The sequence below is a fragment of the Artibeus jamaicensis genome, unplaced genomic scaffold (genome assembly GCF_021234435.1).
Source record: "Artibeus jamaicensis isolate MK-2021 breed Jamaican fruit bat unplaced genomic scaffold, CSHL_Jam_final contig_465, whole genome shotgun sequence".
Taxonomy (NCBI): Eukaryota; Metazoa; Chordata; class Mammalia; order Chiroptera; family Phyllostomidae; genus Artibeus; species Artibeus jamaicensis.
The window spans coordinates 40,259,226-40,271,627 of record NW_026521843.1 but is presented as its reverse complement, the minus strand read 5'-3'; the positions used below and the strand labels follow the sequence as shown (position 1 = coordinate 40,271,627).

Here is a 12,402-nt window from a genome sequence, read left to right as displayed (position 1 = left end):
CAGTAGGTAAGAAGATAAGTATTTTTTTAGGATGATTACAGAAAACCTGAGAAATCTAAATCTAAAGGAGATTTAGATAACTAAGGACAGGGTGGTTTTGAGTTAGTCTTAAGTTTAAAGCTCAAGGAAACAAATCACAGAGCAATTAATTCCCCCCCAAAAACAAAATGCCACACAGAAAATAATGGTAAACTAGACACTTGGTGCTCAGTTTTGAACATTATATATAAGATCAGAATAATGTAAACACTAAATATTGTTCCAAGCAAAATTTTAACTACATTAGGAGATTATGAGAATGATAAGAAGAGGGTAGGAATGGAAGTCAGTTCATTTTCCATGAGAAGTCAACAGATATAGGGGAGAGGAAGGGGAGTGGCTATTTAAAAGCTATTTGATTCTTTAAAATAATTAAGCCTGATTAAAAAAAAACAACTAAAAAAAGCACTTATGAGTTAAGTAGTTCAACTGTAAAGACAGAAAAATATTAAGAACACTTACTTCGATTCCATCAAATTCAAATTTTATAACAGGTACAAAGGCATCTTCTACAGCCTAAAAAAGAAAACAATTATCTATTTATAAGGTATAATCCCTTCTTGCCAATAATATAAATACCTCTGCACCCAAACTGTATTTCAACTAAACAGAAAAAGTGAAAATATTCTTAGTCTCACATTCTAGGTAAGTAGTTCTACGTTTGTGACCATGTTAAGATATACAAAATGTCTATGACAGTTGTTATCTAACTTATTCTCCTCCTAAAAATATAAATGTAAACTGGCAGGCAGAACTGCTATCACCCGAATACTTACTATTTGTTGAGATTAAATTGAAAACTGACAATTTACAAAGAGTGCTACTGTCAAAAATTAAAATACAATCAGAACTCAGAATGAACTATAAAAAATAAGTGAATATAATTTGGATTTAGTAGAAATGTCTTTCTGTGACTTCCTTAATCCCTCCACCTAACAAATTTTTATTCTCCATTCCCAGACATCCAAATAACAAAGATCCTTTGAATTTCATCTGATCCCAGCACCTCAGATTGTATTAAAAGTATTCATTCAGTTAGTTCTCCAGTCTCTCCCTCCCATAAACTGTCTTGTTCACCATTGTTATCTGTGGGACTAAGGCCAGTATCTGATGAATCAGTGGTGCTGAAATTTTATTTGCTAAATGAATGGCTAGATATACACATAAAGAGAGTTACTATTCAATACCAACTGAACTTTATTTATGTGTAAACTATCTCATCAATCCTCAAAAGACCTTATAAAAATGTTATTATCCCATCTCCATTTTGCAAGTAAGCAAATAGGCTCAGATATAATAGGTAACTTGACCAAAAATCTAAAAGCTAATAATGTGGTAGATTTCTAGACTCAAATCTAGATATGCAATGCTATAAAGCCCTGTTCTCAATCATTCTATATTACTTTAACAAGATAAGCAACTTCCTAAGAAATACCTCAACAATCATAAGCCCTAGCTTTTATAGCTATTTGTTAACAAGCTCAAAATATTAAATAACAAAGGATACTTACCCTTAAATTTCTAATGCCATCTTGATGCTTCAATTTTTCAAAAAAAGACTGAAAAAAATCAGATCTCTCCACATGTCTTGGAGCTACACAAAGTGCATCAATGTCAGCTCCTGCAAATGGAAGTATTTATCAAGAAGAGCGTATTATGTATTATATTTTTGTTAAGTACACATAAACATATGTACAATAAAGTATATAATGAATAGAGAAAAATGTTAACCATAACTAGCTCTCGGTAGTGGGGTGAGGGGAATTTTTTCTTCTGTAATTTTAAATTATGAACAAATAAAAGTTTGTTATTAAAAGTTCTTATCAGTAGAACAATAGAAAAGCAGTTACCTTTGGTGTGTACTCCAAGCCTGTAGGAACCAAATGTGAAAATTTTACCACCAACAGTAGCCACAACAGAAGGCGGGAGATTCTAAAATAAATTAAACAAAAGCCATTCAATTGTTCAAATTACTTAGGAAAAAATTGGCTAAGTACTACAGATATATGTTATATTTGTCAACTTTGTTGAGATCTGTAAAAATTTAGAGCTCTTTTGGTTGCAGCCTAAAGTACTGAGGGGTATCTATAGAGGGAAGACAAAACAAATTAATGCCTATTACACATGCACTCATCTCTATCTTAAGGAAAACGATTTTTATCACTTGACCCTACTTGTCCCCTCTAGTAGCCTGTCTTTGGCTCCAACACTCTCAAGAGTCACAAGAACTTTACCAAACACAAGCGCTTTTGGCTGGCTCTATGTCATCATACTCTTGACTAATCCCATCTGCCCTTTGGTTTTTGTGACAGATATACTTAATTTCTCAATTCTAGCTCAGCAACCTTTCTGCAAAGAAAGGTCATCTTGACATATTTCCTTATGAGAGCTAATTTAACAACTTTAACATACTTTTGATTGTACTAGAATTATAATACTACTTTTCACCTCTCTCTAGAGTCAATTCAAACTGCCCCTCAGGTACTTCCACTTGGATATTCTTGATCCAATTCAATATCCATCCCTAAAACAAGCAAAAAATTCTATGATAAACCAAGTATACCTCCTGATTTCTTTATTTCTGTTCCTCATTTCCCTTTCTGCCCATACCTATAGTCATTCTTCTTCTTGGCTTACAATTCTTAGTTTGTATCTGTTATCTTTTTAAAAAATATATATTTTATTAATTATGCCATTACAGTTGTTCTATTTCCCTTCATTCCCACTCCACCCTGCACACACTCCCCCACCATTCCCCCCTTTAGTTTATGACCACGTGTCTCAAGTTCTTTAGATTTTATATTTCCCATACTATTCTTGCCCTCCCCCCTATTTTCTACCTACCATCTATGCTACTTATTTTCGGTACCTTCTCCTCCCACTCCCCAGTTGCTAACCCTCCATGTGATCTTCATTTCTATGGTTCTGCTCCTGATCTAGCTGTCCTCTTAATTTGCTTTTGTTTTAGGTGTGGTTGTTAATAACTGTGAGTTTGCTGTCCTTTCACTGTTCATGTTTCTTTAACTTCTTTTTCTTAGATAAGTCCCTTTAACATTTCATATAATAAGGGCTTGGTGATGATGAACTCCTTGAATTTGATTTTATCTGAGAAGCACCTTATCTGCCCTTCCATTCTAAATGAAAGCTTTGCTGGATAGAGCAATCTTGGATGTAGGTCTTTGGTTTTCATGACTTGGAATACCTCTTTCCAGCCCCTTCTTGCCTGTAAGGTCTCTTTTGAGAAATCAGCTGACAGTCTGATGGGAACTCCTTTGTAGGTGACTGTGCCCTTATCTCTTGCTGCTTCTAGGATTCTCTCCTTCAATTTTAATCTTGGCTAATGTAATGATGATGTGCCTTGGTGTGTTCCTTCTTGGGTCCGACTTCTTTGGGACTCTCTGAGCTTCCTGGATTTCCTGGAAGTCTATTTCCTTTGCCAGATTGGGGAAGTTCTCCTTTATTATTTGTTCAAATAAGTTTTCCACTTGTGGCCGTTCCTCTTCCCCTTCTGGTACCCCTATAATTCAGATGTTGGAACGTTTAAACATGTTGGAATGTTCAGAACGTTTAAAGATGTTCTGAAGGTTCCTAAGCCTTCCCTCTTTTTGAATTCTTGTTTCTTTATTCTTTTCTGTTTGGTCATTTTTTTCCTCCTTCTGGTCCACTCCTTTGATTTGAGTCCCAGTTTCCTTTCCATTACTATTGGTTTCCTGTGCATTTCCATTCATTTCAATTAGTTTCGCCTTCATATGTTCCTCTAATTTGTGACTAAAATCAACCAGTTCTGTGAGCATCCTGATCACCAGTGTTTTGAACTGTGCATATGAAAGTTTGGCTATTTCTAGGTTGCTTAGATTTATCGGCACTGGGGCTCTGAGTTGTTCTTGAGCCATGTCATATTTGTGCCTGTTATGTATGAGGAGCGGAGCCCTCGGTGTTCACCAGGGCAGGGCCACCCAGGTCGCTGGTTTGTGATGCTGTATGTGGGGGCGGGGTCAGAGAGGGACAATGGTGGTTCCCTCTGCTGCTTCCTGCCCCTGGGCCTGCGTGGTCCGTCTCACTGCTAGCTCCTTCATGGGTTTATCTGCGTGCGAATGTGTGACCACGATTAGCCGTCAGTGGGTCCGCCCACAGCTGCTCTCGCATCTGGGTCACACACCCTGGTAGGTCCGGTGAATCTTGCCTGCCCAACCCCGCTCTGCTACTGGCTCTGCCCCTCTTACCGGTTTGGCTGAAAAGGTTTGTTGTCAGACTTTCGTGTAGTTTGATTTTCTGTGGTTTGGCTGTGTTTTTGTTGCTAAAACTTTGTTGTTTTTAAACTTGGTTGTGCGAGAAGGTGCAGTGCTTCCACCTATGCCTCCATCTTGGCGGAAGTTGTTATCTCCTTTCTATTCAACTATCACACCAATTCTAGGCTAGCTAATAGTATCATAAAACTATCCTCCTCTTGCTCTCAGTATTTTCTCTTACTCTCTTTTCTATAAAATTCACTGATCGATGTTCTTAAATTACTCTGTTATAACACTTCTGCTCAAAACTTGCCAATGCGGTCTTCCCTGACTACTGAGGTAAGGATCCTTGGATCCTAAGGATTTCCACACAGTGCTCCTATGGATCTTTCTTGCCTTGTCTCCTGATCTTCCTTTCTGAAGCTCCAACTGTTAACATATCACATAATATGGTCGCATTCCCATTGCATTTGCTGTTTTCCCTGTCTTGAATGCTTGCCCATCCTTTCTGGGTCTCTCAACGCCATCTATTTTTCAAAGTTCTCTTTAAGTTCCACCTCTTTCATGAAGCCTTCTCTAATTATCTTCCCCTCCATAATGAGCTCTTTATTTCCCCTCAGTGCTCCTCTATTGTTGTCTTTAGCCTATTTTATACTATACTTAGGGGCCTTTCTTTTTCTTTGTGTAAGTACTATCTCCTCGACTACATTTAAATTCCTTGGAAGGTGAGAACTATGTTTCTAACCTCTCTTATTCTCCACAATGCCCAGTGCAAGTTCTGAATAATAATATTCTCCATTTAACTTGAATAAAAATATATGTACAATAGGATAGTATCTGTTATTTCCTCTTCTTAATGAATATTAATGTTTCAAGAGTATCACAAATAATTTTCTAGCTAGAAAAGAGTTGGTGATTAAAGTGAATCAAAAGGATAGAGAAGCCAGGACCTTTTAGTTTACCTTCCTCCTTTATATCTTCCTACTTTGAATATGATTCTTGTATGATTTATGAGAAAGTCACACACCAAATTACAGAATAAAATATTTTTGCCACAAACATTTTTAACTAAAATGATTTGATTTATGACACATGGAACAGACTGACAACTATCAGGGGGAAAGGGGGGAGGTCCAGATGATGAAAGATGAAGGCATTAGACAAAAAACACACATGCATAACTCACAGACATAGACAAGTGTGGCGATAGCCAGAGGAAAAGCGGGGGTGGTGGGTGAAAGTGGGCAAAGGAGTGGGGAAAATGAGGAAATCTGTAATAGTGTCAAGAACAACAAAAAACACTACTTGGCCATACAAAAGGAAACTTTACTCTTTGTGACGGCATGGATGGACCTGAAGAACATTATGCTAAGTGAAATAAACCAGTCAGAGAAAGACAAATACCATATGATTCTACTCATATATAGAATCTTATATGGACAAACTGAAAAAGCAAAATAGAGACAGATCCACAGATACAGAACAGGATGACAACTCTGGTTGGGGGGAGGAGCAAGGGGTGGAGGGATCGAGCTAAAAAGAAAAAAAACTCATGGACATGGACAACGGTGTTGTGATTGTAAGGGAGGGGAGAAGAGGGATATAAGCAGGATAAATGGTAATGGAAACAATACAAAAAAAGGTAAAAAAAAGAAAGAAAGACAGCTGGTAGATGATTGAATACACATGCATGAATTCTGGAAAGCAGTCAGGTTTAAAGATATTGTTTTGGGCCTTGGCTATTGTGGCTCAGTGGACCGAGTCCTGGCTTGTGAACCAAAAGGTCATCAGTTCGATTCCCAGTCAGGGCACATGCTTGGGCTGCATGCCAGGATCCCAGTTGGGGGCACACAAGAAGCAACCACACACTGATGTTTCTTTCTCTCTCTTTCTCCCTCCCTTTCCCTCTCTTTGGAAATAAATAAAATTTTTAAAAAAAGATACTGTTTTGGAGACCATCAACACTGAAAATAGTAAGAGGTGATTACACAAGAAAGAAGATAGCCAAGGAAAAAACACAGGGGAGTACGGTCACTTAAAATACAGAGAAAGGGAGAAAAGATCATGAAGGAGATTGAGTGGAAACATCAAGGAATAGGATGGAAAACCAGGAGAATGCAATAGAAGCCAATGGGAGAGAAGGTGGCATTACTAGAATCAAATATGAAAAGAGCTAGTCAGAAAAAGATGAACAAGCAACATCACACAAATGAAAGACTACAGGTCATTGGAAACCTTCTGTGCACTTGTTACACTCATTAAATGAAATAATAAATGTAATATTTAAGTCTATTGTTCAAAATACAGGTTTACTCCTCATTTCCTTACCTATTTCCTTCCCTTTTAAAGAGCTTTAACCTCTTTGAGCTTCTTCAGCTTCTTTATTAAACTGGCACCAAATTTAGCACCAAATTTAGCTCTTAATTATACTATATTATGTAGGATCAACCTTAAAAATATTGTGAGATAGGAAAAATAGGAAGTAGGTCTTTACAATTTCAGTCTTCTCAACGGGCTGTTGTTTCAAATGAGACAATGTAAATAAATATACTTTACATTGTGCAGATTAAAGACTAGAAAGGGAGTTTGCAGAGAGATGCACTGACTGTTAAATGAGACATTAATTCACAGCTGTCAAGGACAAGATGGGAAAACTACAAAAAACAAACAAAAAATTAAAATACAACAGTTTGAGCCTCTTAGGGGGTAAATAGTATCACCTAGTTGAATATGCCCTACCTCATTTTAGTAAGCAAATAAAATAATATTCATAGCGATGATTTGCAAATAAAAATCCTATTACATAAAAAATATTCTAAGAAAGCAAGAAAAATGTAATCAATTTCAGAAGAAAAATGGTTAAGCTACCATAGGAGAAAAAGTTGTACAATTATAAATCATGGTTTATAAACTCCTCTGTCTCAGGGCCAGGCAGGTATGCAAATGAGGAATAGCCATAACAAACACAAAACCTAACTGATAAATGACAGCTGCTGCTTCAGAGAAGGCAGAGAATGCTGGAAATTTCAAGGCATTCCTGGAGGGCAGGAGCCTGACTCCATTCAAGCCTCTTCCTGCCTTCTACAAAGGCCTAGTATTGTCAGACCTGGAATTTCACGAGGAGTCCGAAATCTGGCTTTTAAGGTAAACTCTCTTGATATTTAAATTGTGGCCCACTACTATAAGTCCTGCAAAACATTTGTGTGAAATTTTAGCTAGACAATGGCTACCTCTGGGGTAAATTCTCTCTTTTTAAGAGACTTAACTGTCCAGACTCTAGACCAATTTATTCCAAGTATAACAAAGAGCCAGTTTATTATTCTCAACTCCTGCATCTTATTACTGGGACTAAAGACCAGGATGTAATGAAACTATGAATCCATTGTAGTTTGAAGTCTTACCTTACTCTCACTAACATCGGAAATCCATTCCTTTACTAAATTGTTCAATTTACCAAGAACAACCAGCCTATAATAAAAAATAGCATGCTTTAGATTAAAACAAACAAACAAACAGACAGACAGACAATACTTTAAAAAAAGTAATTAAACATATAAGCAGTACCTTTGTGTTGTTGTTAGGGTAAAAGCATATTATACACATGTTAATGCGATCACATCTGTTGATACATGGCACATCTCTTTGGCATTCTTAGGTCCCTAAGAGTTCCAAAGAGACGATAAATGTGATAATAGTATTTTGGTCTTTGAGCTATTTTCAAAATTCAAAAAGCCTAATAAAATCAAAACTACCTTCAATAAGGTGGCAAAAGCCAAATAAGTTGTCAACTTTTGGGGCCTTAGTATAGAATAATATTAATTCAATGTGATAATAATAGAGATTTGCATTCTCTCACTGAAAGCCATAAAACTTTGGATAATTAAAATGAGTAAATTAACTAATGACTGATTTTTATGAAATAATGTTCTTAATAAAAGCAATCTGATATTAAAACAAGTTTGCACTCAATGGCATATTTCAGTACACATTAAAAAAGAAATAGAGTTAGGTATCTCAAAGATAACATGAAAAACTGAATTCCTGGATCTGTCTAAACTTGCTTTTCCGTTTTCCCCAGGTAATGAAATTCCCTCTTTTGAAATGCTGAGACCAAAAATCTTGACATCATCCTTGATCATTACACCCCCCCACCCCTGCCCCTCCCTCCCTCTCTCTCTCACACTCATCACACAACCCTATCTTTAAAACATAACCAAAGTTCTACTACTTCTTATCATGGCCACTGCCATCCCTGTAGTTCCGACCACCATCATTTCCTCCCTGGCTTATTAGAATATTCTTCTACCTAGTTTCCTCAGTTCAGACTTGATCCCTCTTCAGACTATTCTCAATATAGGAGCCAGAGAGACTGCTAAAGCGTGAGTAAATCATGTCAATTTTCTTGTCAAAACCCTAACAGCTTTCCATTTCACTTGGAGTAAAAGCCAAAACTTCTTCAATGGCTTACAATGTCCTAAGTTACCTTCCCCTCTAAACACCTTTCCATCTCACTTTTTTAAATCCCACATTCCCCTGCTTCAGACACCCAAGCTATCTTGCTACATATTCCTTAAACAAAACATGTATACTCCCCTCAAACCTTATGACTAGAATGCTCTTCCCTCAACTATCCAGATAGTTCCCTTACCTTCAGATTTTTCCTGAGTTGTCAATGAAAGCCTTCACTGACAACCTCTTAGCACTACTCTTTTCTCAGCAGCATTCATCACATGTAACATGTATTTATTTTACTTATTTGTCTAACTGTTAGTCTTCTTCCCTAACCACCTACAATGTAAGCTCCAGGAGGGTCAAGATTTCTCTTCATTTCATCCTTCTTTTAAATTCTTAGGCAGGGACACAGTAGGTACCTGATATATGTTTGTAGAATTAATGATTAAGTAACATACCGTAAAACATTTTGCATTTTTAAGTGACATACCTGTGATTCAATTCTTCCTCATCTTCAAATACTCCAAATGGTTTCATGGCATCAATTAATTTCTGTGTATAAATGTGATCAATTTCTTTAGGACATGCCAAGCTAATTGGAGAGGTGATTCCATAATGTTTTTGTTGACGCTGGCTGTCCAGCACAGTGTTTCTGTTCAAGACAATGAAACGGCAGGGAAAAATTTAAAGCATTATATCATACTGATACACTGAATCTCTCAATCTACTTGTTAATTTACCTACCTTAAAAGTTTACTTATTAGTCCTAACAATCAAAGCAGGCACTTTTTTTTAAAGGAAAAAAGGATTATTTTGTGTTTATATTGATGAAAGGCTATTCATACTGTCTCCATCTTTCATGGTTAGGATGTCTTTTCAAGCCAAAAGCAGCATGTGTTGGCATCCGGGCAACTGTGCCAACACCACTCAGCCAAATGCAAAGAGCCTGAATTGGAACTGGGCCAGGGCCACCTCCACTATACCCTACAGACTTAAGTCAAGTACCATCTAGATTCAGTCTCTGAAAAGCAGTCAGCCACTTGGAAGAAAACTCTAAGTAAAAACAATGTTTTCCCCCCTTTCAGGAAAGAAATAAAAACATCCCACTAGAAGGTCCTTGTGAAATGTTCTTTAAAAAGAAATCACAACTAGGTTTTTCTTTGAAATATCTAAGTGAACATCCTTTGCTTGACTCAGAGTTTATAGTCCTAACATTTTGTTGACTGTAGTTGTTCCTTCATTTTGACTGGTACCTAGACCATTTTTATGCTGAATAACTATCAAATTTTTTTATACTAAATGACAACCCTTTACAGGATATAAGCTACCCTTGAAAAGATCCTAGCCATCAGGAAATTATAGTCTTGAATACAGCACAATAGAGTATCTGAGATTTTGGATTTACACACACTAATAATTTCAAAATAAAATTTGGGACCAACATGGGTTGGTAAAACTTTTAATTATACTAAAAAAAGGAGAATGAAAACAAACACTACAATCATTAACTAACTCTATCACCTATCTTAGCCATCCTTTCGTGAAGGACAATTAACACCTATAGTAATAATGTAACCTCAAAGAACAGTCTTTTAAATGAATAAATTAGCCCTGCAAGCAATAACACACAAAAACACAATAGTGACTGGTCAAAGCACTGGCTTATTACATGCTTTTTGGTTGAAATTTTTTTTAGACAGGGAGAATCAAGTGAAAGATAAAATAGTCTATATACCTTCAGAAATGACTCAAAGAAGCAAAAGGGAAACAATACTAGTGACTTTAATTTCTTTCTGGTATTTATTTTGCTATAGAATAAACAAAATTTCAATTAGTTATTTCATGCTGTAATTTCTTTTTAAAAGATTTAGCTCTTTTACCTCTAAGACAGCTAGAGAGGTGTTTTGATATAGTTTGTGTGTTTATATGTGTATGGTAAATGGATGGAAGAGAATAATTATATATGATCATTCGATTAACCTTAATAACTCCGAGTGCCGCTTTACAGGTAAGTACCCTAGATCCAGAAAGACAGGAGTCAAAATCTGAACTCTAAAACCCCACCATTCCATTCTCCCTTCCAGAACAACTTCAGTTCTGACACTAATCACGATCGCGGGTCCCAGTTTTTTATATGTATGCTGAAAAAGTTGGCTATTTTAAGTTCCTACTAGCACTAGAATTCCCAGGCTATATTTCTGAACCTCCATCATCTGGACAGGAGAGCGAAAAAGTGAGCAACAGAACTCCACATTCCCTTCAATACTTAAATTTCACTTAAAGGATAACATGCTAGAGAAATTCTAGTACAAATGCACAAAAAGACATGTTCACTGCCACACTAACATTAAAAACTAGAAGCAACCTAAAATAGTCACTAATAGGCAAATAACTGTATTAGGATGTATCCCTACCGTGGAATACAATAGTTAATATGATTTAATAACCAGAGTTAAAATATTAACATGGACAAAGCTCAGAGATACTATACTGCACTAAAGAAGTTGCCGAATGACAAGTGTGACACTGGTTATATAAAGTTCAGAAACAATGCCAGTTATTATGGGCATATACACAGTATGTAGTATCAGCATTGAAAAAACATGCAGCAATAACCATCAGATTCCTGAATCTGTGGGGAACTCTGGGGAGAGAGGCAAATGTGACAAGATTATGAAGTAGGAGAATCCTTCAGATGTATCTGGAGTGATTTCTCTTAAATAAAGATACGTGTCTACACACACACACAATGCTATGCTTTGAGGGAGATGGATGTTGTTTACACAAGTGATGCATATGTTATTCTTTGCATTTCCCCCATTATTTCCTAATAAGCCAAGATGTAATGAGGTACAACAAAATCTTCCGCCAAGCACGAAAACCGTTTGTGACTTATCAAAGTGTGAGCAGGAGGTACAGACACATAGGTATGTTATGGGCAGATGGGGGGGTCTGCGGAGGCCGAAAAGACCACAGCCTTTATTACAGAGAAACGGGCTGGCACAGGTCATTCACTCCCTAAGACCTGGAGACAGCGGTCCGGAAGGGAGGAGGGGGAAGTAGGGGGATGGCGTTTGCGCCAATGCAGGCAGAAGAGACCGGTTCAGACAGTACTTGGGGGCAGGAGAGCGACCGACAGTTTCTCCTCCTCACCGACACACTCGCTTCTCTCCCGCCGCACCCTTGTCTAAAGGCGTCCTCGGATGCGGGACAGCCGAAAGCAGATGGCGACTCCGGGAGTGCCCGACTGTGCAGGGGGTAGGCAGGTGAGCCGCTGGGTGTAGAGGAGGTACCCTTGCCGACCGAACCGGAGCAGGGAAAAAGACCGCTCGGGCGAGCTTGGGACAGAGCACGGAAACGAAGTCCCGGGCCGACCACCTCAGCCCACCCATCACCACCTCACCACCTCACCCTCAACCGCCGCCCCCCACCACTTACGCAGACGTTTCTTTCATCGCTTCCTGCGTCTCCCTCTCCGGCGAGTGTCTCCCGCTGTGGAGTCCCGTTGTTGCTCTTCCCTTCTCTCCCTGTCCACTTTCCTCCGGTCGCTTGTAACTCGCTTGCTCACTCACTTTCTCACTCACTACGGCCGAGGCATCCAACCGAGTGGTGAAAACACCACATAACCGGCTCTATTTATGACAATACAGCGCGGCCGACGCCAATATGGCGCCGCTTCCCA

General features: G+C 38.0%; 1 protein-coding gene across 7 annotated transcripts in view; it reads right to left on the bottom strand.

The window, feature by feature from the left end:
* The window catches only part of PAPOLG (poly(A) polymerase gamma), a 33,906-nt gene extending 21,504 nt beyond the window's left edge, over positions 1-12,402 (bottom strand). For 6 of the 7 annotated variants that reach the window (XM_037138276.2, XM_037138280.2, XM_037138277.2 and 3 more), the window contains exons 1-6: positions 12,159-12,402; positions 9,211-9,372; positions 7,670-7,736; positions 1,890-1,971; positions 1,551-1,660; positions 502-555 (exon numbers count right to left, since the gene is read on the bottom strand). In XM_037138276.2, the coding sequence (XP_036994171.2) occupies positions 502-555; positions 1,551-1,660; positions 1,890-1,971; positions 7,670-7,736; positions 9,211-9,372; positions 12,159-12,175 (492 nt within the window). In that variant the 5' untranslated portion in view covers positions 12,176-12,402. Of the gene's footprint in view, positions 1-501; positions 556-1,550; positions 1,661-1,889; positions 1,972-7,669; positions 7,737-7,832; positions 7,928-9,210; positions 9,373-12,158 lie in introns of those variants that run through there. The other variant, XM_037138282.2, reaches the window with a different exon arrangement.